The 26,191-nt window shown below is 32.6% G+C and overlaps 1 protein-coding gene across 1 annotated transcript in view; it reads left to right on the top strand.

Annotated features, from left to right (window-relative positions):
* Positions 1 to 26,191, top strand: part of LOC127705481 (uncharacterized) — a 166,390-nt gene that overhangs the window by 132,100 nt on the left and 8,099 nt on the right. Inside the window, exons 8-10 of the mRNA XM_052209797.1 lie at positions 16,352 to 16,427; positions 22,893 to 23,135; positions 24,290 to 24,775. Coding sequence (XP_052065757.1) covers positions 16,352 to 16,427; positions 22,893 to 23,135; positions 24,290 to 24,775 — 805 coding nt within the window. The remainder of the gene's footprint in view (positions 1 to 16,351; positions 16,428 to 22,892; positions 23,136 to 24,289; positions 24,776 to 26,191) is intronic.

Here is a 26,191-nt window from a genome sequence, read left to right as displayed (position 1 = left end):
AACATAATAACCGTTGTTGGGTTGCTGCCCCTGAATTGGTAATTGTAAGGAAATTTTGCAGTTTTTTTGGTAATTATCCTGAATATTATTATAGATAGAGATAAACTGTAAACAGCAATAATGTTCAGCAAAGTAAGATCTACAAATAAGTTTGCATGACCAAAATTGTCAATTGACCCCTTAAGGAGTTTTTGCCCTTTATAGTCAACTTTTAACAATTTTTCGTAAATTTTTGTAATCTTTATTGAGGTTATTGCCCTTTAATGACGATTTAACCATTTTTTTGTGTTTTGCCTTATATGATAAAAAATATAATAGATAGATAGAAATTTAAATAAACAAAAATGAAAAGCAAGACAAGACCTACTAACAAGTCAAATTTTGCTGATATAATTAGTAGACTGTTACTCTTTATAGGAGTTGTTTGCCCTTAAATTAGGAATTTATTTTTACCCTCTCTTTTATGTTTAGAGCAAAAGTTAAATAAGATAGAGAGAAACTAAACAGACTTCAATGATCAGCAATATAAGATAAAAAAAAACCAAGATTTTTGTCATTAATTCTATTCTCGTCTACAATGTTGGAGAGTGTCCTTTGTTGAATATTCATATAGACCACGATGAGCGACACAGGCTCTTTAGAGCCTCTAGTTCTTACATGCTGCTGAGTTAAATGAAAACATACCCCAGACTTCACATCCATAGGTTAAAATTTGCTTTACAGTATGGTCATATAAATGAAGTAAAGTTGAAACACTAGGGTTTGAAGATGACATACATTGTTGTAATTTAAAACATGCTTTCATAGACTTTGTGTACAGTTCATCTTTTCATTCAAAAAAATTCCCACAGGGTATAAATGTGATTTTATACAAGGGCTAAAATTGACCTGGGTTAGAAGATTATTGAATTCAAATTCAAAGTGGATCAAATTATTTACTACTACACAAAATATAAATTTTACAGAGTTGGCTTATTTTGGAACAACTAAAAAATTAGATAACGTTTTTTGGAAAGAAGTTATTTGTGCCTGGAAAAATATGTCGAGACTCCGACATCCTCGCTATTTTGAGGAATTAGTCATATCTTCATCTATATGGAATAATGAGAACATTAAAATTGATAACGCCAGTGTTTATTATAGAAGTTAGGCACAAAACGTATGGACTGTGAATGACCTTCTAGATGAGCAAGGAAACATATTGTCCTATCAAAATTTTGAACGGTTATATACTTTTAAACCCACATTTTTACAATTTTATGGTATTAAAGTAGCATTAAAAAATGGTTACAATCTATGGGAATCAACACTGAAAGGGGAAAAAAAACAACAAGCTTTGTTACCTTTTAATATTAACATTTTTTTCAAGTCAAACAAAGGTTCAAAAGACATGTATAATATTTTAAACCAAGGTGAAATACCATTTGTTATTGCAGCTGAGCGAAAATAGGAGGGTATATTGAAAAACGTTGTAGGAGATTGGAAAAAAATCCATAATTATGTCACTAAAATTTCAAAAAATACCAAGCTCTGTTGGTTTCAATACCGAATTATTCACCGTATTTTAGGTACTAATAAAATTGAGAATGGAAATGGGGAATGTGTCAAAGAGACAACAACCCGACCATAGAACAGACAACAGCAGAAGGTCACCAACAGGTCTTCAATGCAGCGAGAAATTCCCGCACCCGGAGGCGTCCTTCAGCTGGCCCCTAAACAAATATATATACTAGTTCAGTGATAATGAACGCCATACTAAACTCCAAATTGTACACAAGAAACTAAAATTAAAAATAATACAAGACTAACAAAGGCTAGAGGCTCCTGACTTGGGACAGGCACAAAAATGTGGCGGGGTTACACATGTTTATGAGATCTCAACCCTCCGCCTATACCTCTAGCCAATGTAGAAAAGTAAACGCATAACAATACTTTATTCTTAAAAATGAACCTTGTACAGTGTAATTTATGTACATTTTGCAGAAAGCATAGAACACTTATTGTGGGGCTGTCATATTGTAGCAGACATTTGGCACCATCTGAATGCTTGGATTTTTGAAACAACACATATTGAAATTCCACTTAATATGGGTATAGTCATGTTTGGTCTTTATGATAACTATAAACTAAATTGTATAAAGAATAAAGTCATTTTACTAGTAAAATATTTCATCTACAGATCTAAGATGCAAGAGGAAAAACCTCATATAGAGGGACTTAAAAACTATATCAAAGAAAACTTAATTTTAGAAAAGCATATTTCCTCAAAAAATATGAGTGCGAAAGATTATAACATGTACTGGAACCCCTGGTATAAAGTCATTAATTAATTTAATAGTGAATTATTATGTATAAATGTGCTTGAAATGTAATTTCCATTATAACTATATTATTTGATGAAAATGTTATACTTTGTCCATATATATATATATATATTGTATTCTGTTATATTATATCGTATTATTATTACTATTTTTGTTTACTCTTGATTATGCTTATTTTTCTTGCTTGCTTTATTATGTGCCACTATAGATAATATATGTAAATGCCTGTCAATCCATGATGAATAAAAAAAATAAATTATAAAAAAAAAAATAAATGTGATGCCCAAATATTTATAATTATACGTACAACCAATAGCTTTCTCACCTTGGTAAAAAGGGAGATTAAAATGTCTCCCTGCTTTATTAAAGACTTAAGTCTTGTTCTCATTTACATTTAAATACCATTTAGAACAGTAATTATTAAGCATAGTTAACCTCTCTTGCAGTCCCTCTGATGAATCTGAGAGAATTACAAGGTCATTAGCATACATTAAGCAATCAACCCTTGACAATGAATGTCTTTTAAAAAATGAGTTATCTCCCTTTGTATAGAAATATGGTTTAACATAGTACTCAAACATTAGATATGGTCCAGAGTTATTCTTCAAATAATTTAGCAGGTTTGTTTGTTATTTAGTATAAACTAATTTTCTGAATGCTATATATATATAAAGAAATTATGAAGAGAAATCCTTTAATTAGATAATAATCTATTTTTATTAATGTATATATTTCAATACATTACATTGTGTTGATAAATGTTGTTGACATTTTATAGATAAGTTACAAATCTATATTAGTTTGTGACAAATGAAAGAAAAAATATTTGGAACTATTAATTATATTTGATTATAATTTGAAAATACATATACACTATATTACATCATATCTAATTTTAGAGAACTATTAAACATATCTAATGTTTTTTTCACTCATATAATCAGTTTTCCACACTGTTTTTAGTCATGCTTGAAGATATTGACATGATATTTACTTTTTGTTTACACCATGACAAGTTATAGAACAAGTTAGCATTTTGTTCCAGTAAAAATGAATTTTTACCCGGTAGGGGACTATGTATTGCCATGCAGTACTCTCAGAATGCTTGTTAACACTGACATGGTTAGCACAAGAAGAGAAAACATCTGGGAGATCATTAATAAAAAGTTTGAATAAGTTGGGGCTTAAAACATCCGCTTGTCTCACTCCAACAAATGATCTAAACAATATTATACATATCTTTGAAAATTATTTAAAGTTAAGGAATGTATCTCCCTCATGCAAAGCTCTGATTCCTTGCCCGGCTTTGGCTTTACTTTTTTGTCCCTTTTGGTTTATAGCTCTTCATCTTTTTAATAAGCTTTGGATTTTCAAATATTTTGGCCTTGAGCATCACTGAAGAGACATTTATTGTCGAAATGCGCATCTGGTGCAGAAAAATTGGTACCGTTTATGTTATTTAACTATAGCATAAAACCTGTAAAACTGTCCTGCTATGTTGTGTTGAAGTAGTTTATATTGTATACCTGTATGAATAACAGAGTCGAATGCTTTTCTGAGATCTACAAAGCATGCAAATAGTTTACCATTTTTGTCCCCCGTTCATGCTTTTGTGAGGGACATAGAAATACTGGGTGGCCGTCCGTCCGTGTGTCCTTCCGTCCATCTGGTCTTGTTAGCGCTCTCACAGGTACTATTCTTGCCAGATTTTTATAAAACTTACACTATAGGTTAATATCAGCAATATCTCGGTCAAGTTTTTATAATGGTGTCCGATCGACTTTTTTTAAAAGTGTTATGCCCCTTGGAAATATTAAATTTATGGAAAATGGCCTCGTTAGCGCTCTCACGGGTACAATTCTTGCCAGATTTTTATAAAACTTATACTATAGGTTAATATCAGCAATATCTCGTTCAAGTTTTATAATGGTGGCCGATCGATTTTTTAAAAAGAGTGATGCCCCTTGGAAATATTAAATTTATGGAAAATGGCCTTGTTAGTGCTCTCACGGGTACAATTCTTGCCAGATTTTTAGCTCACCTGGCCCTAAGTGCCAAGTGAGCTTTTCTCATCACTTGGCATCCGTCGTCTGTCGTTGTCGTCAGCGTTGTCGTCTTCTGTTGTCGTTAGCTTTTTACAAAAATCTTCTCCTCTGAAACCACTGGGCCAAATTTAAATAAACTTGGCCACAATCATCACTAGGGTATCTAGTTTAAAAAATGTGTCCGATGACCCCGCCAACCAACCAAGATAGCCGCCATGGCTAAAAATAGAACATAGCGGTAAAATGTAGATTTTGGCTTATATCTCTGAAACCAAAGCATTGAGAATAAATCTGACAAGGGTAAAACTGATTATCAGGTAAAGATCTATCTGCCCTGAAATTTTCAGACGAATCTGACAACCTGTTGTTGGGTTGCTGCCCCTGAATTGGTAATTTTAAAGGAAATTTTGCAGTTTTTGGTTATTATCTTGAATATTATTATAGATAGAGATAAACTGTAAACAGCAATAATGTTCAGCAAAGTAAGATCTACAAATAAGTCGTCATGACCAAAATTGTCAGTCGACCCCTTTAGGAGTTATTGCCCTTAATAGTCAATTTTAACAATTTTTTGTAAATTTTTGTAATCTTTTACAAAAATCTTCTTCTCTGAAACTACTGAGACAAATTTAACCATACTTGGCCATAATCATTATTAGGGTATCTAGTTAAAAAAATTTGTTCGATGACCCCGCCTTTCAACCATCATGGCCGACTTGGTTAAAAATAGAACATAAGGGTAAAATGCAGTTTTTGGTTTATATCTCTGAAACTAAAGCATTTAGAGCAAATCTGACAGGTGGCAAAAATGTTCATCAGGTTTAGATTTATCTGCCCTGAAATTTTCAGACAAATCCGACAACCCGTTGTTGGGTTGCTGCCCCTGAGTTAGTAATTTTACAAAAATTTTGCAGTTTTTTGTTATTATCTTAGATATCATTATAATATCTAATATCTAATACTATTAATTATGATTTTAACCTTATTTTACATGATTTCCAAAGCATCAGTAAATACAGGTGAGCGACACAGGCTCTTGAGAGCCTCTAGTTATAAAACTTATACTATAGGTTAATATCAGCAATATTTCAGACAAGTTCTATTATGGTGGCAGATCGATTTTTTTAAAAAGAGTTATGCCCCTTGGAAGCATTAAATTTATGGAAAATGGCCTCGTTAGTGCTCCCAGGGGTACAATTCTTGCCAGATGTTTATAAAACTTAAACTATAGGTTAATATCAGCAATATCAATTATTTTTAAAAGAGTTAAGGTCCTTGGAAACATTAATTTTATGGAAAATTGCATTATTAGCGCTCTCATGTGTACAATGCTTGCCAGATTTTTATGAAACTTATATCATAGGTTTACATGTATATCAGCAATATCTTGGACAAGTTCCCAAATCAGTGTGTAACTATTACTTTTAAAAGAGTTATGCCCCTTGGAAACATTAATTATATTTGAAATTGCATTGCATTTGCTCTCAAGCCTTCATTTCTCCAAGAAATTTATAAAAAAAAAAATTTTGAAGTTATTGCCCTTAGACAGATAAAATATGTGCAACGTGGGGGGACATTGGAACTCTGTTCTTTTATTGTTGTTATTACACTTGTCAATTAATGTCTTAAGAACAAAAAAGTGATTTTTTATTTTTTTGTAAATCCAATTTGACATTTACTTATATTATCATTTTCTTCAAGAAAGTTGTCTAGTCTATTATTTAGAATGCAATTAAATAATTTACCTATACAGGAGTTAATAGCGATACCTGTATAATTTTCTGGTTTGCATGAATCTCCAGATTTAAAAACTGGGGTTATATATGCTGATGACCATCATGACCATTGTAAAGGATAACAACCTGTTGAAAATGCAATATTATACAGTTTTTGTATCAATGGAACTAAAACTGATTAACCTACCCGTAACATCTCTGCAGGAATACCATTTAAACAAATATTATACAGTTTTTGTATCAATGGAACTAAAACTGATTAACCTGCCCGTAACATCTCTGCACTGCCCGTAACATCTCTGCAGGAATACCATTTAAACCAATATTATACAGTTTTTGTATCAATGGAACTAAAACTGATTAACCTGCCCGTAACATCTCTGCAGGAATACCATTTAAACCAATATTATACAGTTTTTGTATCAATGGAACTAAAACTGATTAACCTGCCCGTAACATCTCTGCACTGCCCGTAACATCTCTGCAGGAATACCATTTAAACCAATATTATACAGTTTTTGTATCAATGGAACTAAAACTGATTAACCTGCCCGTAACATCTCTGCACTGCCCGTAACATCTCTGCAGGAATACCATTTAAACCAATATTATACAGTTTTTGTATCAATGGAACTAAAACTGATTAACCTGCCCGTAACATCTCTGCAGGAATACCATTTAAACCAATATTATACAGTTTTTGTATCAATGGAACTAAAACTGATTAACCTGCCCGTAACATCTCTGCACTGCCCGTAACATCTCTGCAGGAATACCATTTAAACCTGATGCTTTTCCATTTTAAAGTTTGCTCACAGAATATGCGATTTCTTTATTTGAGATTCTAAAATCTAATTCACAAAATTGTTTTACTTTCTCCAATTTTTCTATCTCAGACCTTATTTCATATATTCTATTACTATGGGAATCTGATGACTTGTTAAGCTCTGAAAAATATTCACTCCTCTGGCTTGGCTGAATCTAGAGTAATATCATTTCTAGATTCTTTTAGTAAATTTGAGTTTCCAATATTTCTTGGGATCCTAATCCCTTAACTGATCTAGCTGATCTAAAACTTGTTGCTTAAAATGTCTTTTTTTTTTATATCTTTGCAATTTGGTGTATTATCTGTAACATTTAAAATATGATACTCTTATAATCGAACAAAAGGATATTAAGAAAGTATTGCTCCTTTATCCATCAAAATTGTTCTTTTCCTCTTTTAATCTGAATCAAAATATTTACATTTTTTGGTCTTTTTTTATTTTTCATACTTTTTTTTAGAATTTACAAGCTTTTGAAGCAGCTGTTTGTAGTAAATCAACAAATTGGGTGGCTGCTTTTTCAGAATCAAAATCTTGTTTTAGAAAATCTATATTTTAGCCATGCAAAGTGGGTGAAATAGAGCATCTCTAAATTTTATTGGTGAAGAATTACTCCAAATGTATCCTCCTGTCAAATCAGTCATATTTATATTACATTTTGACGAATTCTTGAAATAAGTTGCCATAATATATTAAATGAAAGTTATCAATGACAGTCAGAAAAAGTTAGTTTAAAATCTGAAACCTCAAAACTAAGTATATTTGACATCAAAAATGCTGATACTATTACATAATCAACTACAATAGATCCAACTGACTTATGGCAAGTGAATTATCCTAATAAGTCACCAAACATCCTTCCATTCAAGATTCTCATATTAGTTGAAATACAAAATTTTGTTAGTTGTTTACCTCTGGTATCTATTTTCTTATTATAACTATTTCTAATATCTTGTACAATGTCATATTCATAAGTATTTTATAATGTTGTGTGACTATCATATATATCATTTTCTATAAAATTTGGTTCTGCACCTGACCTGGCATTTAAATCACCACAGAGTATAATGTTTCCTTTCATTTTGTATTTATAAATAATATCTCTTTCAATTAAATCTAATATGTCATCTTCAGTTTGATGTAAATAACTAGAGGTACTTGGTATAATATAAGCTAAACAGAGGTATATATCTTTCGCAAAGTTAAAAAAATCTTTATCAATTATGAACCAATTTGATAGTCGTTGCAAGTGTTTTCTAAAATGTTCACCCCTTTTGGAATATTGTTATTGATAAGTATGCCAAGTCCCCAATAATATCTCTGATATTATGACTGAGGTCTTCATACAGGAAAACACTTAAAATCTTCAATATCGATTGATGTATTGTATCCGATGTGAGTTTCACATAAAAGTATACTATCATAACTGTTTACTTGATTGATAAGGTTGTGATCTTGAATCTTATTATATGTTTTTGAATTAAGCCCTCCAACATTCCAAGCACAAAAAGTCGAGGTATGAATACTTTAATCATTTCTTCTGGGCATTGTATCAAAATCTATAGAGTTAAACTGAGTTTCACTATGATATTATTAAATAATTTTACAGTTACACTATTTTGCTCTTAAAAAAAGGCCCTTCACTCATAATAAAAAGAGTATGCGATAAAACTTGAAAAATAATAAGGAACAAAAAAAAAATAACAAGTGGCTCTTTGCTAAATTAATATACAATGTCAACCTTTAATAAATCAACTTAGCTAACTACTAAATTAGAAATATATATATGTACTTGTTACAATCTTAAGTGCTTCAGATTATTACTTGTGAATAAAATGTTTTATTAAATAAAGCAATAAAGTATAATATTAGTGTCCACCATGACGGTCTCCTCTGTATCCACCTCGATAAATGTTTCGAACCACGTCCACCTCTCCCTTTGTAGCTTGAGTTAGAATGTAATAATCATACATAAAAAATAAATGCACTGTTTAGTATGCTGTCAACCTGTGTATAGATTTTAAACTTTTCAGTATGTAGGAGGTAGGCAAGGCCACCATTTACATAGATAAAACCTCTATGAAATGAGTAAACTCTGTAACGTTTACTTTCCTGCACAACCTTTTTAGCTCACCGTTCCGAAGGAACTGTGAGCTTTTGCCATCACTTGGCGTCTGTCGTCCGTCGTCGTCCGTTGTCTGTCGTCGTCCGTCTGGTGTAAACTATTTCAAACATCTTCTCCTCTGAAACTACTGAACCAATTCAAACCAAACTTCAGCTGAATGATGCTTAGGGTATCTAGAATAAGGTTTGTGTTTTATTTACTGTTTCGTCAAATAACATGGCCGCCATGGCTAAAAATAGAACATAGGGGTAAACTGCAGTTTTTGGCTTATATCTCAAAAACCAAAGCATTTAGAGCAAATCTGACATGGGGGTTAAAGTGTTCATTAGGTGAAGTTCTATCAGCCCTGAAATTTTCAGTTGAATCTGATAACCCATTGTTGGGTTGCTGCCACTAAATTTGTAATTTTAAGGGAATTTTGCAGTTTTTATACGACTGCAAAATGTCGTATATTGGTATGACGTTGGCGGCGGCGTCATCGTGGTCATCGTCCAAAGACACATTGGTTTTCGCACTCTAACTTTAGTTTAGGTGAATGGATCTCTATGAAATTTTACCATAAGGTTCAATACCACAAAAGGAAGGTTGGGATTGATTTTGGGGGTTATGGAACCAACAGTTAAGGAATTAGGGGCCAAAAAGGGGCCAAAAATAAGCATTTTTGTAACTTCCAGACATAACTTGTGTGTTGGTGTATCGATCTCTCTGACATTGTACCACAAGGTTCCATATCACAAAGGGAAAGCTGGGATTGATTTTGGGGGTAATTGCCTCCAAATTTTAGGAATTAAGGGGAAAAAAAGGGGCAAAAAACAAGCATTTTTCTAGTTTCATGACAATAACTTGTGTGTAAGTGTATGGATCTTTCTGAAATTGTACTACAAGGTTCCATATCACAAAGGGAAAGCTAGAATTGAGTTTGGGGGTAATTGCCCAAAACGTTTAGGAATAAGGGGCCAAAAAGGGGCCAAAATAAGCATTTTTCTAGTTTCCAGACAATAACTTGTGTTCAAGTGTATGGATCTCTCTGAAATTGTACTGCAAGGTACCATACCACAAATGGAAGGCTGGGATTGATTTTGTGGGTAATTGCCTCAAAATTTTAGGAATTAGGGGCCAAAAAGGGGCAAAATAAACAAGCATTTTTTTAGTTTCAGGACAATAACTTGTGTGTAAGTGTATGGATCTTTCTGAAATTGTACTACAAGGTTCCATATCATAAAGGGAAAGCTGGAATTGAGTTTGGGGGTAATTGCCCAAAATGTTCAGGAATAAGGGGCCAAAAAGGGGCCAAAATAAGCATTTTTCTAGTTTCCAGACAATAACTTGTGTTCAAGTGTATGGATCTCTCTGAAATTGTACTGCATGGTACCATACCACAAAGGGAAGGCTGGGATTAATCATGTGGGTTATTGCCTCAAAATTTTAGGAATTAAGGGCAAAAAAGGGGCAAAAAAAAGGGGCATTTTTCTAGTTTCAGGACAATAACTTGTGTGTAAGTGTATGGTTCTTTATGAAATTGTACTACAAGGTTCCATATCACAAAGGGAAAGCTGGTTTTGAGTTTGGGGGTAATTGCCCTAAACGTTTAGGAATTTGGGGCCAAAAAACAAGCATTTTTCTAGTTTCCAGACAATAACTTGTGTTCAAGTGTACGGATCTCTCTTTGAAATTGTACTGCAAGGTACCATACCACAAAGGGAAGGCTGGGATTGAGTTTGGGGGTGATAAATCATAAGGGGGTTCAAAAAATTTGACGGGGTTTTTTTTTCATTTTTTTTGTTTAAAATTTTCAATTTTAAATTGGTTATTTCTGATTTATATATAAAAGCAAATATTAATGATTTGGTTTGAATAGGTAAATTAAAAACTTTTAAGTTCTTAGACCACATTCATTCTGTGTCAGAAACCTATGCTGTGTCAAATATTTAATCACAATCCAAATTCAGTGCTGTATCAAGCTTGAATGTTGTGTCCATACTTGCCCCAACTGTTCAGGGTTCGACCTCCTCGGTCGTATCAAGCTGCACCCATTTTATTGGTTATTATCTTGAATATTATTAATGATAAAGATAAACTGTGAACAGCAAAAATGTTCAGCAAGGTAAGATCTACAAATAAGTTCATATGATCAAAATTGTCAATTGTCCCCTTAAGGAGTTATTGCCCTTTAAGGACAATTTTACACAATGTGTTTATCATGTTTTCTAACTTTAAAAAATCTTCTCTGAAACTACTGAACCAATTCCAACCAAATTTAAGCTTAATGATTCTAAAGGTATCTAGAATAAAGTTTGTGTTTTATTTTCTGTTTTGTAAAAAAACATGGCCGCCATGGCTAAAAAATAGAACGTTGGGGTTAAAATTCGTATGACCAAAATTGTCAATTGTCCCCTTAACCCTTTCCCTTTCACACCGGTACAGCTTACCGGTGAAGCAAATTTTAAGATATTTTTTGGGTATTTAGTCTTGTTCCATCGTCATTTGCTGACATACAGATATGGGTAAGGGCTCAAATCAATCCTCAGGATACCAGCAATATGATTGAATGTGCATCAAACTTCTATCATTATCAGTTCATAGTCAATTCGCCTCTTACTGACATGTATTTATTCTGTAAAAACCTTTTTTTTCTTCGAATTTTAAAGAATATTTTCAAAAAGAAGTGCATAGAAAACTATCCTTTTTGGGGGAATTATGACTTTTTTCAATAACTGTGCAGTGAGTTTTTGAAGAATGGTATTAAAATAATAGTTCTAACTTGTACACTAGTTAAAAATGTAATTTTTAGTGTACCAGCGCAAACACAAACTTGAAATGCGCTAAAAATCCGTAGTCATTTCTTAAAGATTTTATCGTAAAAGAGATAAAAATCACTGAAATGTCCTGAATTTGTTTAGCAAAGTTGAAATAGATGTAACAAAACATGGTTTCGTAAGTGTTTGGGTATGATAAAGTTGAAAACACTTTTGTTTAAATGAAGGAAAATGTATATGTCAATGGAAACAATACAGATTAAGAACTGGATTCCTGCTATATTTGCGCAAAAACCATGCATTTGGCCATTTGGCATCAAAATATATTATCTGAACACATAATTTCTAATAGAAAACAAGCTGGGTGAGGATCTTCATATGTTTTTTTTTTCACGTCTTGAGTAGTAGACTTAAGTACTTAAATTTCAATATATTCCTAACGATGCCGGTGGTGCAGGGGTATGCTGAACAAACCCAAGGCGGAAAGATCGCGTGTTCGATTCTCACTGCCGGAGGTTGAAAAATTATTTCCTATATTAAATGTAACTTAACTTAACTTTACTTTCAATTTCAAAAAGAAAAACCAACGAAATACTTATGTTTGTTTTTAAAAGAATGTGTGTGCCAAATTGCCCCCCCCCCCCCCTTTTTGCCCCCATTTACTTCCTCGGGTTCGGTCCAGGGTACGCCACATCAAGTTATCATTAGTAATTCAATGAATTTTCCCTTAGAAAAACAAAATTTAGGTTACTGCTTGACTGAAATCGATTTAGACAAAAAACTAGTGTCCGAGTTTGAAATTGGACGAAAAGAGCGTCTGAAATCAGTTATTTTGAATGTTACGGACATCGAGATTTCAAGGCATATAGCACGCATTTCCTCTTTTAATACCAATGTTATAACTTGTATGTCTTTAACAGACTTGGGGCATTGTGTTTCCACCAAAACCTTACCCTATTAGCGCAACAATATGTCTCTACACGACTTTTGTCCCAAGGATTTCGTATTTTTTCACATTTTCTCCAAAAGTCACGTGACATTTCGAAACATCCCACGTGACCAAAAAAGGAAGAATTATCTTTAAACGTAATTTTCTGAAATATTTGATCAATTATCTTTCATATGAGCCCAACAGGGCATGTGCATGACCATTGGTGCGAATGCAGTATTCAATTGAACTTTGATAGTGTATTTTCGATAAGTAAAGGTCTTAAATGCCTGAAAGGGAAAGGGTTAAGCCAATTAAGCCAATTAACCCTTTCCCTTTCACACCGGTACAGCTTACCGGTGAAGCAAATTTTAAGATATTTTTTGGGCATTTAGTCTTGTTCCATCGTCATTTGCTGACGTACAGATATAGGTAAGGGCTCAAATCAATCCTCAGGATACCAGCAATATGATTGAATGTGCATCAAACTTCTATCATTATCAGTTCATAGTCAATTCGCCTCTTACTGACATGTATTTATTCTGTAAAAACCTTTTTTTTCTTCGAATCTTAAAGAATATTTTCAAAAAGAAGTGCATAGAAAACTATCCTTTTTGGGGGAATTATGACTTTTTTCAATAACTGTGCAGTGAGTTTTTGAAGAATGGTATTAAAATAATAGTTCTAACTTGTACACTAGTTAAAAATGTAATTTTTAGTGTACCAGCGCAAACGCAAACTTGAAATGCGCTAAAAATCCGTAGTCATTTCTTAAAGATTTTATCGTAAAAGAGATAAAAATCACTGAAATGTCCTGAATTTGTTTAGCAAAGTTGAAATAGATGTAACAAAACATGGTTTCGTAAGTGTTTGGGTATGATAAAGTTGAAAACACTTTTGTTTAAATGAAGGAAAATGTATATGTCAATGGAAACAATACAGATTAAGAACTGGATTCCTGCTATATTTGCGCAAAAACCATGCATTTGGCCATTTGGCATCAAAATATATTATCTGAACACATAATTTCTAATAGAAAACAAGCTGGGTGAGGATCTTCATATGTTTTTTTTTCACGTCTTGAGTAGTAGACTTAAGTACTTAAATTTCAATATATTCCTAACGATGCCGGTGGTGCAGGGGTATGCTGAACAAACCCAAGGCGGAAAGATCGCGTGTTCTATTCTCACTGCCGGAGGTTGAAAAATTATTTCCTATATTAAATGTAACTTAACTTAACTTTACTTTCAATTTCAAAAAGAAAAACCAACGAAATACTTATGTTTGTTTTTAAAAGAATGTGTGTGCCAAATTGCCCCCCCCCCCCCCCCCTTTTGCCCCCATTTACTTCCTCGGGTTCGGTCCAGGGTACGCCACATCAAGTTATCATTAGTAATTCAATGAATTTTCCCTTAGAAAAACAAAATTTAGGTTACTGCTTGACTGAAATCGATTTAGACAAAAAACTAGTGTCCGAGTTTGAAATTGGACGAAAAGAGCGTCTGAAATCAGTTATTTTGAATGTTACGGACATCGAGATTTCAAGGCATATAGCACGCATTTCCTCTTTTAATACCAATATTATAACTTGTATGTCTTTAACAGACTTGGGGCATTGTGTTTCCACCAAAACCTTACCCTATTAGCGCAACAATATGTCTCTACACGACTTTTGTCCCAAGGATTTCGTATTTTTTCACATTTTCTCCAAAAGTCACGTGACATTTCGAAACATCCCACGTGACCAAAAAAGGAAGAATTATCTTTAAACGTAATTTTCTGAAATATTTGATCAATTATCTTTTTATATGAGCCCAACATGGCATGTGCATGACCATTGGTGCGAATGCAGTATTCAATTGAACTTTGATAGTGTATTTTCGATAAGTAAAGGTGTAAAATGCCTGAAAGGGAAAGGGTTAAGGAGTTATTGCCTTTTAAAATCAATTTTTCACAATTTGTTCATTTAGTTTGCTTACTTTAAAAATCTTCTCCTTTGAAAATACTGAATCAATTTCAGCCAAACTTGGACTGAATGAGTTTCAGAGTATCTAGTATAAATTTTGTATTTTATTTTCTTGTACGTCAAGAAACATAGCGACTATGGCTAAAATGAAACATAGGGGTAAAATGCATTTCTTTGATTTTGAAGAAAATATGACAGATGCAAAGAACATTTCAATGGAAGTTTTAAGCCATTCATTAATATATATTGAAAAGCAAAAATAATCATTGATGAAAGATTTAAGCAAAAAAATACAGGTGAGCGATTCAGGCTCTTGAGAGCCTCTTGTTTAATTACATACAAAAACAAATAAATTACATCATTATTGAATAGGCAGTTTGCGCGAAATTTTACTCACATGTTATATGGCATAGAAGGAAAAACACATGAAACAATTACTGTGGCGAGGAAACATGTGGTAAAGGTGTCAGACCACCTTTTCACCCAATCAAATTTAGAACATATGTAAAATTAGTCCTTCCCTAAAAAAATATGGTTCTTTTGATGTCACTGTTTTCTTAAACTAACCAAAAAATTTGCAGAAATGAAACTTTTGGTGAAAGAGAAATATATTTCATGATATTTAGTCTATTTTGAGACAAAATCTTCTTGTTCATGAGTTTGCATTAAAAATTTAGGATTAATGCGTTCCATACTATATTTATTAAAGATTTCCAGAAAACCAGGGGCTATTTTTAGTAGCATTTACTTTCGGATTGTTGGTATTTTATTACAAGACTTTAAACGTGAATTGAAAATTGGCATGTAGAAAGGTGATACATGTACATTTCAGGATATACATGCTTTCTATGAAGTTATACTTAATGGTAAAAAAATTAGAAAGCTGTGAAAATTGAAAAATTTGTTGGAATAGATAGGGATTTTGAATGGTAGTCTGACACCTTTAGAGCAAAAAACAGTGAATCACAAAAATCATTTTTTTTCTAAGCTGATCATTCCAAATAAAGGTAGCCAAATTGCATCCATTACAACATTTTTTTTTTTTGGCGAAAAAGCCACATATTGCCAGATTGAAGCCTAAAACCTGAATTTGTGCTTTTTTTTTGCAATTAAACAATGGGAGAAATAAAAACGAATATGAAAAAAACATACTTTAAGAAATGATGCATTTTCTCAATTATGATTATGGTTGATAACACTACTGTTTTCGAACTTGGCAATAACTGCTTCTGAAAAAAATAAAAACAAATAAATAAGAATATAAATTACCTGAAAAAGGACAGAACATTACAAAACATTAGTAAAATATTATTTGTCCCATATTTGGGTATTAAGATTTATGACCAAAGTCACCGTCACACAACTCAAGTGCCAGGTAGTGTGGGTTGTATCACCAGCCTGGTCGAACCGACAACTTGAAAATATGTATTCCCAACTTCTCCATAAAGAATAATGTGTCTGACGAGGGTATTTCTTGATCTTATATGCATTTTCAAAACATTATGTGCAAATTATGGACAAATTTGAAATTTTTCTTAAAATCATTATTTTCATTTGCAAAAGTGGGCCTTTAAGATAGATGTATTAAAGTATTTGACAAGTTTTCACATGGGGCATGATAGTTTATAGCATATTTTTCTTTTGTAGACTGTCATGTCAAAGACATCCCCAGAAGTAACTCCTGACACCCATTTACAGGAACCTGCAGCACCAGTAGTTGAAGGTAATCATCTAAGGTTAATTATTCAGATACCAGCTGAAATGATTTATAATTACTTGTTTCTTATTTATGGAAACCTTGATATCTGCTTATAATGTTATAATGAAAAAAAATGAAAAAAAAAACCAACAAATTGATGGGAAAAGTGAAGTAGGTTATTGATGAAGATTGATTGATTACAGATCACATTAACCTTAAAACCATTCTCATCCAATCTATACTTTCCTCAACCTGTTGAATATATTTTTGATAATCATTCTTACTTGTTCCTCTCACAAGGCATGTGACGTCAATATCATTCCTACTTGTTCCTCTCACAAGGCCAAAATAAAAATATTGTATGTTTTCCCAAACGCGACCGACCCAAAAAAAACCTGCCGACTCAAATTCTTTTTTTGCCGTTTTTTGAAGAATTTTTTTTTTTCGGATTTTTTTCGTGTCCGCTCCGTCATCGTATAAAACTTAATGTTTGTCGTCTTTGCGTTTGAAAGTAACTGTGAATAAGATTAAAAGAAAGCGTGTAAGAGACGCAGTTAGTCGATATTCGATGTTCTCGGTTTTTATCTTCTGATTTAACGAACGTAAAGAAGTAAAACATGTGAAAATGGCAGACAGTTTTTCGTGGCTTTTGATCGTCTCTACAAAGGTTTGACGGGGAAAAAAAAGCAGTCGATTCCGGTTATTTGCATAGCCTATTTGTTAGACAAAATTATGCAATTAAGCGGAGTATGCCAAATTACGGAGTCAAATAACATCGACAGTAAGGAAATCCCTGAAGAAAGATGAACGGCCATAATCCACTTACAGCATGTTGAATGTTTATTTATTCTAATAAAAGTTATAAGTCTAGTGTTATTCATGTTATTGTTTTTTGTATTCTTTTAATAAAGTTAATAAACACATTTTGTTTTAGTTTATTTGCGTACCGACGTTTCCTTTACCTGGGATACAAAATTAGAACAAAGTGTTCTAAAAATAGATTTGTTTCTATGACCCGTATGTACAATGTACATCATTACGCTTTGATTAAAATAAACTGTTCAACTATACTACATAGTTTATTATAATTTTTAACAATAAATGTGTAATGAACTGCCTTTGATGTGCAGTATTTACCGCTTGCACAGTGATGTAACACTGTTTCTTTAACCTCCTTAGTTTCCTATATGCAAAGCAGTAAAGGGGCCCTGTACGGGTTATTTGCTGGACACTAGTGTTGAACGTGTGAAAATATAATAATTAGAAATGAATGCTCTTTTCCAAAAATAATAAAAATAAAAGATTGACGAATAAAATTCTTCAACCATATATAAATGCCCTGTAATGTTTAACATAAATTCAAATCACCCCAAGCCGAATTGCTAGAGTACACATTGGATGGTCTTTCAAAGTAAGTTAGCAGGCGTTAGCACATACTTACAACTTCTCGTCCAATCAAATTGCTTATATTTGCCTTCTAATTTTCATAGTACATACTTTTCCTGTGTACTAAGTAACTACGCATGAATGACCACAAGGGTAAGATTTCATTGTATCGTAATCAAGATATTTAAAACAAAAATTGCCACTGGCTATTTTGAAATAAAATGCTGTGTTCCAAATTAAATTAAATAGTTTGTAATTAGTTTTCACGTTGATTTTTAAATATCCTGCTATTAAAATCTTTGGATCTAAAAAATGTTTTTGACAACTGCAAATTTTATCATTTAAATAAAGGATAATACATATGGTTCTTTATACCTTGATTAGAGTACAACGAAAAGTGTGTACTATGAAACCTTGTGAAGGAAAATTAAAGCAACTTGGTGATAATTTTTTAAACTTTCTTACGGAAGGTGATTTATTTCGTCATGCATTGATTGATAATTTTTATTATTGTTTGCTTAATGTCCAGTGGCAAATATTTCATGCATGTTCAGGACGATGTCATGAATTGAAAAACTGTGATTATGTCTGAAGATAATGTGCCACTTATATATATATATATATATAAACATATTCTGATAAATCTTTTAGTTTTTACTTTGAAATAATAAAAAAAAAAACACAAAACACAAAACCTATAATCTCTGATCTATTGGTAGTTGCTTTTTAATGCCTATCTGCTAGACTATGTCTATGGGGACAAACTATCTATATGTTTCAAATTTATTATAGCTTTAGTTTTACTGTGAAATTAAAAAATGTTTTCAAAACATGTAAAGCTTCCACTGCAATTTAATTATTGCCTGCTTTTGGTCAATTTATTTTGTCATCTTACAATGTAAGAAGAACATGTATAGTAAAACACCGCTTTATATCAGTATACATGTACTTACACTAGCAGCTACCATCTTTTCATTCTGGAGTGAAGGGCCTTTGGAAATCACATATTTTACAATGATACTAGTGAGTAGATTTACAAAACTTCGTTAATGAGCTCCGTTTTACAAACACCTGTGATACAAGTAGTCAGCCAAAATAAACTATCTATAGACCCAATTAAAAGATTACTCGAGTTGTAAATATGTGCTAAATTGGATAGTCTATGAAAAGGTATATACTATGAAATTAAGAGCTCGGGGCAAGCCCCTCGCTCTAAATTTCATAGTATATACCTTTCCATAGACTAACCTAGACTTATTGTTTTTAAAATCCAATCAATAATTAACACCTTTTGGGATAGAATGGTCATGTTTTTACAATTACCTGTTTGACATTTTATGACCTCGAGGTTTAAAATAGAACATGGGAAACTTCACCTGTGTAAACATCGAGGGTTATTTAAAGTAAAACTCCATCATCAGTTTGATCATATAAACACAAAAGAAACTGTTTTAAAACTTTATTTTTTATTTAATATTTTCATGCAAATTCTGATAAAAAAAAAGAATTTGCCTACCTACCTACCCACACCCAGTCATCATGGGTCGGGTTTGGGCAAACTGAAATATTTTTAATTGTGGCCCAAGGCATGTCACGTCAATATCATTCCTACTTGTTCCTTTCACAAGGCATATGACGTCAATATCATTCTTACTTGTTCCTCTCACAAGGCATGTTACATCAATATCATTCTTACTTGTTCCTCTCACAAGGCATGTGACGTCAATATCATTCCTACTTGTTCCTCTCACAAGGCATGTGACGTCAATATCATTCTTACTTGTTCCTCTCATAAGGCATGTGACGTCAATATCATTCTTACTTGTTCCTCTCACAAGGCATGTGACGTCAATATCATTCTTACTTGTTCCTTTCACAAGGCATGTGACGTCAATATCATTCTTACTTGTTCCTCTCACAAGGCATGTGACGTCAATATCATTCCTACTTGTTCCTCTCACAAGGTATGTGACGTCAATATCATTCTTACTTGTTTCTTACACAAGGCATGTGGCGTCAATATCATTCTTACTTGTTCCTCACACAAGGCATGTGGCAGTAACATTATTTACTTTACTTCTTCACATTATTCACATCCAATTTAACGAAATATATATATAACTATAGAATAATGTCTATCAAGAATTGATGTTTTTGGATGAACATATGATTGTTTATATTATCATGCACTGATCGTAAATAAGGTATAAGTCATATTATTTTGATAAATGCAATAAGATATTGGACAGTATGCTTTCATTTCTTTGCCTTAGAGAGATACGAAGATTTGTTTCCCCAAGTATATTTATACTTTCCTGAGAGTATCGCCACAGTGGGATATAACGGTTCTGCCTAAACAATGAAAATGGATGTTTTATTGGTCCGCCTACAATAGTAGAGAGTCATGATGTTTTCTTGTTTGTGTGTCTATCTCCGTATCAAGTTAACGTTTTGAAAAAAACGTGTACTTTGTGGTCACATCAACTTGAAACTTAGTTATTATATATAACTCAAGCAATTAAATATTTAATTAAAATTGTGAGTGGAAATGGGGAATGCGTCAAAGAGACATCAACCAGACCAAAAAGCATTAAACAGCTCAAGGCAACCCATGGGTCTATAACACAGCGAGAAAATCCCGCACCAAGAGGCTGCTTTCGCTGGCCCTAAACTATAATGTATACAAGTTCAGCTAAATTGGATGTCACACTAAAATTAACTATCAGTATTCACAAAGAGTGGAATAATAAAAGGAATTAAATAAATGGACAGCATATCACGAAATTACGTATTGAAATGTTTCTTTGCAAGTACAAACTGATGGACGCCACTAGTGGATGAATAATTGTTCTCATTGATATTTGGTGAGATTTGTGCTCTATCTGCAGTTTTATGTTAAATGTTTTTAATGGACTTTTGTTTGTCTTTTTATGTCAACTCTGACGAGACTAGGGGGAAAATGAATTGCTGAAATCCAGCCATCCGCTCAACTGGATTATACAGAACAAGTAGTTTTTGGCATATTAGTACATTGACACATAGACGGATAGACACATTAACCAGTTAACCTATTAACAAATCAACATATTAATCAATTGACATATTGACACATTGACAGATCATCATATCAAAATTGAGGTATCAAAAGAGTATCAAATTAAAACATTGACGCATAGAAATATCGACACATTGACCAGTTGACAAATTAACAAATTGACATATTAAAATATTGACAGTTCAAAAGCTTTTTACACATCGACACATTGAGAGATCTACAAATTGACATATCGACAAATTGACAGATCAACACATTAACAGACTCATATACTGACACATTGACATATCCACAAATTCACAGATCAACACAATAACAGACTCATACATCGACACATAAACAAATTGACACACTGACAGATCAACACCTTTACAAATTCATACATCAGCACATTGACATATCGACAAACTGACATCAACACATTAACAGATTCATACATCAACACATTGACATATCGACACACTAACAATTTAAAAGAATAACAGACTCATACATCGACTCATTGACATATCGACACACTGACAGATCAACACATTAACAGATGCATTTATCAACACATGGATATATCGACACACTGACATATCAACACATTAACAGATTCATAAATCAACACATTGACATGTCAACATACTGACAGATTCATACATCGACTCATTGACATATTGACACTGACAGATTCATACATCGACTCATTGACATATTGACACACTGACAGATCAACACATTAACAGGCTCATACATCAACACACTGACAGATCCACATATTAACAGATTCATAAATCAACACATTGACAGATTCATATACGACTCATTGACATATTGACACACTGACAGATTCATACATCGACTCATTGACATATTGACACACTGACAAATCGACATATTACCAGACTCAGACATCAACATATATCGAAACACTTACAGATTAACATATTACCAGACTCAAACATCAACACATTGACATATCGACACACTGACAAATCAACACATTGACATATCGACACACTGACAGATGAACACATTAACAGACTCATACATTAACACATTGACATATCGACACACTGACAGATGAACACATTAACAGACTCATATATCAACACAGTAACAGATTCATAAATCAACACATTGACATGTCTAACAGACTCAAACATCAACACATTTACATATCGATACACTGACAGATCAACACATTAACAAACTCAAACATTAACGCATTGACATATCAACACACTGACATTTCAACACATTAACAGACTCATACATTGACACATTGACATATTGACACACTGACAGATTCATTCATCGACTCATTGACATATTGACACACTGACAAATCAACATATTACCAGACTCAGACATCATCATATATCGAAACACTTACAGATTAACATATTACCAGACTCAAACATCAACACATTGACAGATCAACACTTTAACACACATACATCATCACGATGATAGATCAATACATCAACAGGCTCATACATCAACACATTGAAATATCGAAACACTGACAGATGAACAATTTAACAGAATTGATACATCAACACATTGCAATATTGACATACTGACAGATGAACACATTAACAGACTCATATATCAACACACTGACAAATCAACACATTAACAGATTCATAAATCAACACATTGACATGTCGACACACTGACAGATCAACACATTGACATATTGTTACATTAATAGACTCAAACATCAACACATTGACATATCGGTATACTGACAGATCAACACGTTAACAAAATCAAACATTAACACATTGACATATCGACACACTGACAGATAAACACATTGACATATTGACACATTGACAGATTTACACATTAACAGACTCAAACATCAACACATTGAAGTATCAATTCACCAACAGATCTGTTGAAACAAAACATTTTTCAAGATGAAAAAAATTTATCTTTGACAGTGTCCAGTGTCAGAGACAAAAAGTGGAGAAATTATCTACAATTATGTGTAAGCATACATTTTTTTTTTCACAAACATGATGAAATTTAAACTTTCAAACTTTTTTTTTCAGATTCCATCGGTAAAGGGCAACAGTCTGCTATGTTAAATCGTTTATTAGGGAAGGGCAGCTATGAATCATTTGATATGAGATGCATGGTAACCGGCCAATTTTCAGTAGGGAAATCGACTCTTGTGAAGCTGTTAGCTGGGGATGTCATACCAGATGGGCGACATCCGACTGATGGAATTTCTTTGGTTGAAGGTCGCTGTGGCCTTGATATTGAGACAAAAAGTTGGATTCTTATTGATCCAGGTTAGAAAAGGCATAAGTAGAAACATCTGACCATATTTCAAAAAACACTGTTGTGTGGACCGCTGTGTTTTATCAGCAGACTTTAATAGCATTGTTTTAAATAGTATCACATTGAAGCCATATATTTTGTTACTTCTTTTCAGGCACCAATTTAATTCAAGGTGTAATACCACCATTGATTTTCCTCTATTAATCCATGTTAAATTTGCACTTTTCAAAAAATTTTGCAGAATTTATCTTTGTGTCAAATACATAAATACTTGGCATGAGTAAAGTTTTATCCTGTCCAGTACTATAGACAAAATTTCACATAACATTTCAATGCATATAAGAAAATAACCATCACTGGAAGTTAACCAATCAAATTTTCACCCCTTTTTTTTCAGTGTTCATGTAACAATGTAACCTCAATTTTCCAAAATTTCTATAGAAACACCAAATAAAAAAATAATGGTGCTTTGAAACACCCAAGATATATGTTTATGACATAGAAATTTTTTACTGCAATGAAATGTAGGATTTATTTCCTACAACTGTCAAATTCAAGGGAATAATTTTTTTTCGACCCTTTTTCGTATGCAACCGGATGTGACGTACTATGATTTGGTGGTATTATACCTCAATATTGAATCTTATTTGTGAATGAAAATCTCAACATTATTATTTTACTTTTTAAAAGGAATCTTAAAGTCATATGAAACTTCAAAATTAAAAAAAAGTTAAACATGTTTTATATACTTAAATGGCTAAGTTTTACTCTAAAAGAAGTGAACGTGAACTGTTTTTTTCGAAAAAAAATCCTTTATATTAGCCAAATCTTCATAAATGTACAAATATTGAATTATTGGCTTCCCAGACACTACTTCGCCGACATTTTCCTGTATGCAGTGACCTTAACTGCAAGACCTCTCGTTATAGCTTCGGCCACTGCACAGCTCAAGTGTGAGGGGAAAACCGTGATGAAAGAATGTAAACACACGTGCCCTTGAAGGTAAATAAAAATAACAGGTTCTTAAAGAACAAATTTAATACAACAAATCATTTAACAACTGTCAAGGCTCCTTTAATTCACTTATATGTTGCGTTTTTCACATGCTCTGTTTTTATTGTTTATCAATATCAAGATCTGGTAAACTAATAAAATATAATTTCAGAAGCTTATAATGCCCTGGATGTTGTGTACAATAAGGTGTTAATGACCTCTCTGGAAGAGGAGGAAAGTGAATTAACCAAAAAGTTCGACCAGGCTTCAGATACAAGCCCAACTGGTTATGCCAAAGCCACACTTTCCTCTTTGCCCTCCGAACAGTCGGCAGCAGCACAATCTCTACCACCTCAAAAATCCTCCAATGTGCCTCTCATGGTAAAACAGATGAAAGAGAAAATGAAAACCAGAATGACCAAAGAAGAAATAAGAAGGAAAATGGAAAAAGTCCTCAAAAGTGGGAAGTATAAGATGAAAGTTGGACGTCTTATCTTCTGGGATTTTGGTGGACAATACGTTTATTTAACAACACACCAGACCTTCATGACGTTCCGAGCGTTATTTCTTGTTGTCTTCGATGGGAGCAAAGATTTGCATGAACAGGTCCCTGATGTGATGTGTTTTCCAGGGCAGCACATGACACCAACTCCAGCAGGTAATACAAATACATGTTATTTACAGATCTAGTCTATTTATGTAACAGCAAGGCAATTATTTAAAATTATAGAAACTTGTCCTTTCAAAATATCTTAGCAAACCTAAACATTTACGTAATTTATTTCCTTGTTACCATAGTTTGCCCCAACCACCATATTAACATTAATACGTCTCGCATCTAGCAGCATTGGTGTTAGGTAAGACAATAATATTGCATTCAAAATTTATCAAAGATACCAGGCGTAAAGTTTTGAACACCAGACAACTCTGTTGTGCTTTCCTCTAAATTTCTTTAGATTTTGAAAGTGTGTTTAATTCTCTGAAAAAATAAGCTGATGATTTCTAACTTCTAACTATCATAAGCATACACAGTGTATGCTACGGCGGGGGCATTAAGTTTTATCTTGTCCGTCCGTCTGTACGTCTCAAAGTTGGTTTCCGTTCTTTAACTTTAGTTTGCCTCAACCAAATGTTATGAAACTTATACACAATGCTTATTACCACAAAACATACCTGTCAACCTATGAAAATGACCTGCATTGAAGAATAAAATCTCAGGTCATTACGCGTACAAACCTTTTTCCAGCTGAATTTAAGTATTTAGGGGATATTTTTTTTATATATTTGTTATTATATTTCAAAACAAACAGTTTCTAAACATGTTCCAATAATTAAGTATTAACTGAAAATAATTTAAAGCTATTATTGTTGAATTGCACTTATGATTTTGATGGATTAATGTTACATAAAATACTTAAACAATACAATCCAAACCATAACCATTTTTTTATTATAATCAATTGACCAGTCATATGTCACTCAGTGTGCTTCTATCTGTACAGCTTTAAACATTTACTCAAATATATATGGAAGTTTTTAACGACCTTGACTGGCTATACAGCCCTTTCACGGTCATTACTCAAAAAAAATTGATGTTAGAATATAATAAAATAAGCTAAACACTTAAAAGTAGTGATGAAAAAAATGATTTTCAACTATTTATTTTCTAATTGTACTAAGGTAGAAAAATAATGAAAAGTAATATTCGAATATGTATTTGCATTCAATTTGTTTTAGATTTAATCTTTTTTCAAAAATTAACATAAATTGACAAAAAAGGGGAAGTTACTGAAATTTTTTGTTAAAAAACTTTGAAATACACAAATTGTTTATGACTTAAAACTAAGGTAATTGGTGTTAATTAACAGTGTGTTTGACACCGAAGCTGTCAAGTGAAGCCATGCACTGAAATGGGTCACTTAATTTGAGTTTACACAGCTAGTTGAACTTCTTGTCCAGGAAGAATTACGAATTTGACGGTATTTCAAAGGAAAATCACTTATGAAATCAATCTGAAGGATTAAGAATCCGGGTAAAAACGGATCATTTTCGGAATTCCCGGGTTATTTAACGA

This window comes from Mytilus californianus, unplaced genomic scaffold (genome assembly GCF_021869535.1).
Source record: "Mytilus californianus isolate M0D057914Y unplaced genomic scaffold, xbMytCali1.0.p SCAF_6, whole genome shotgun sequence".
NCBI lineage: Eukaryota > Metazoa > Mollusca > Bivalvia > Mytilida > Mytilidae > Mytilus > Mytilus californianus.
This window is presented reverse-complemented; position numbering and strand designations above follow the sequence as displayed.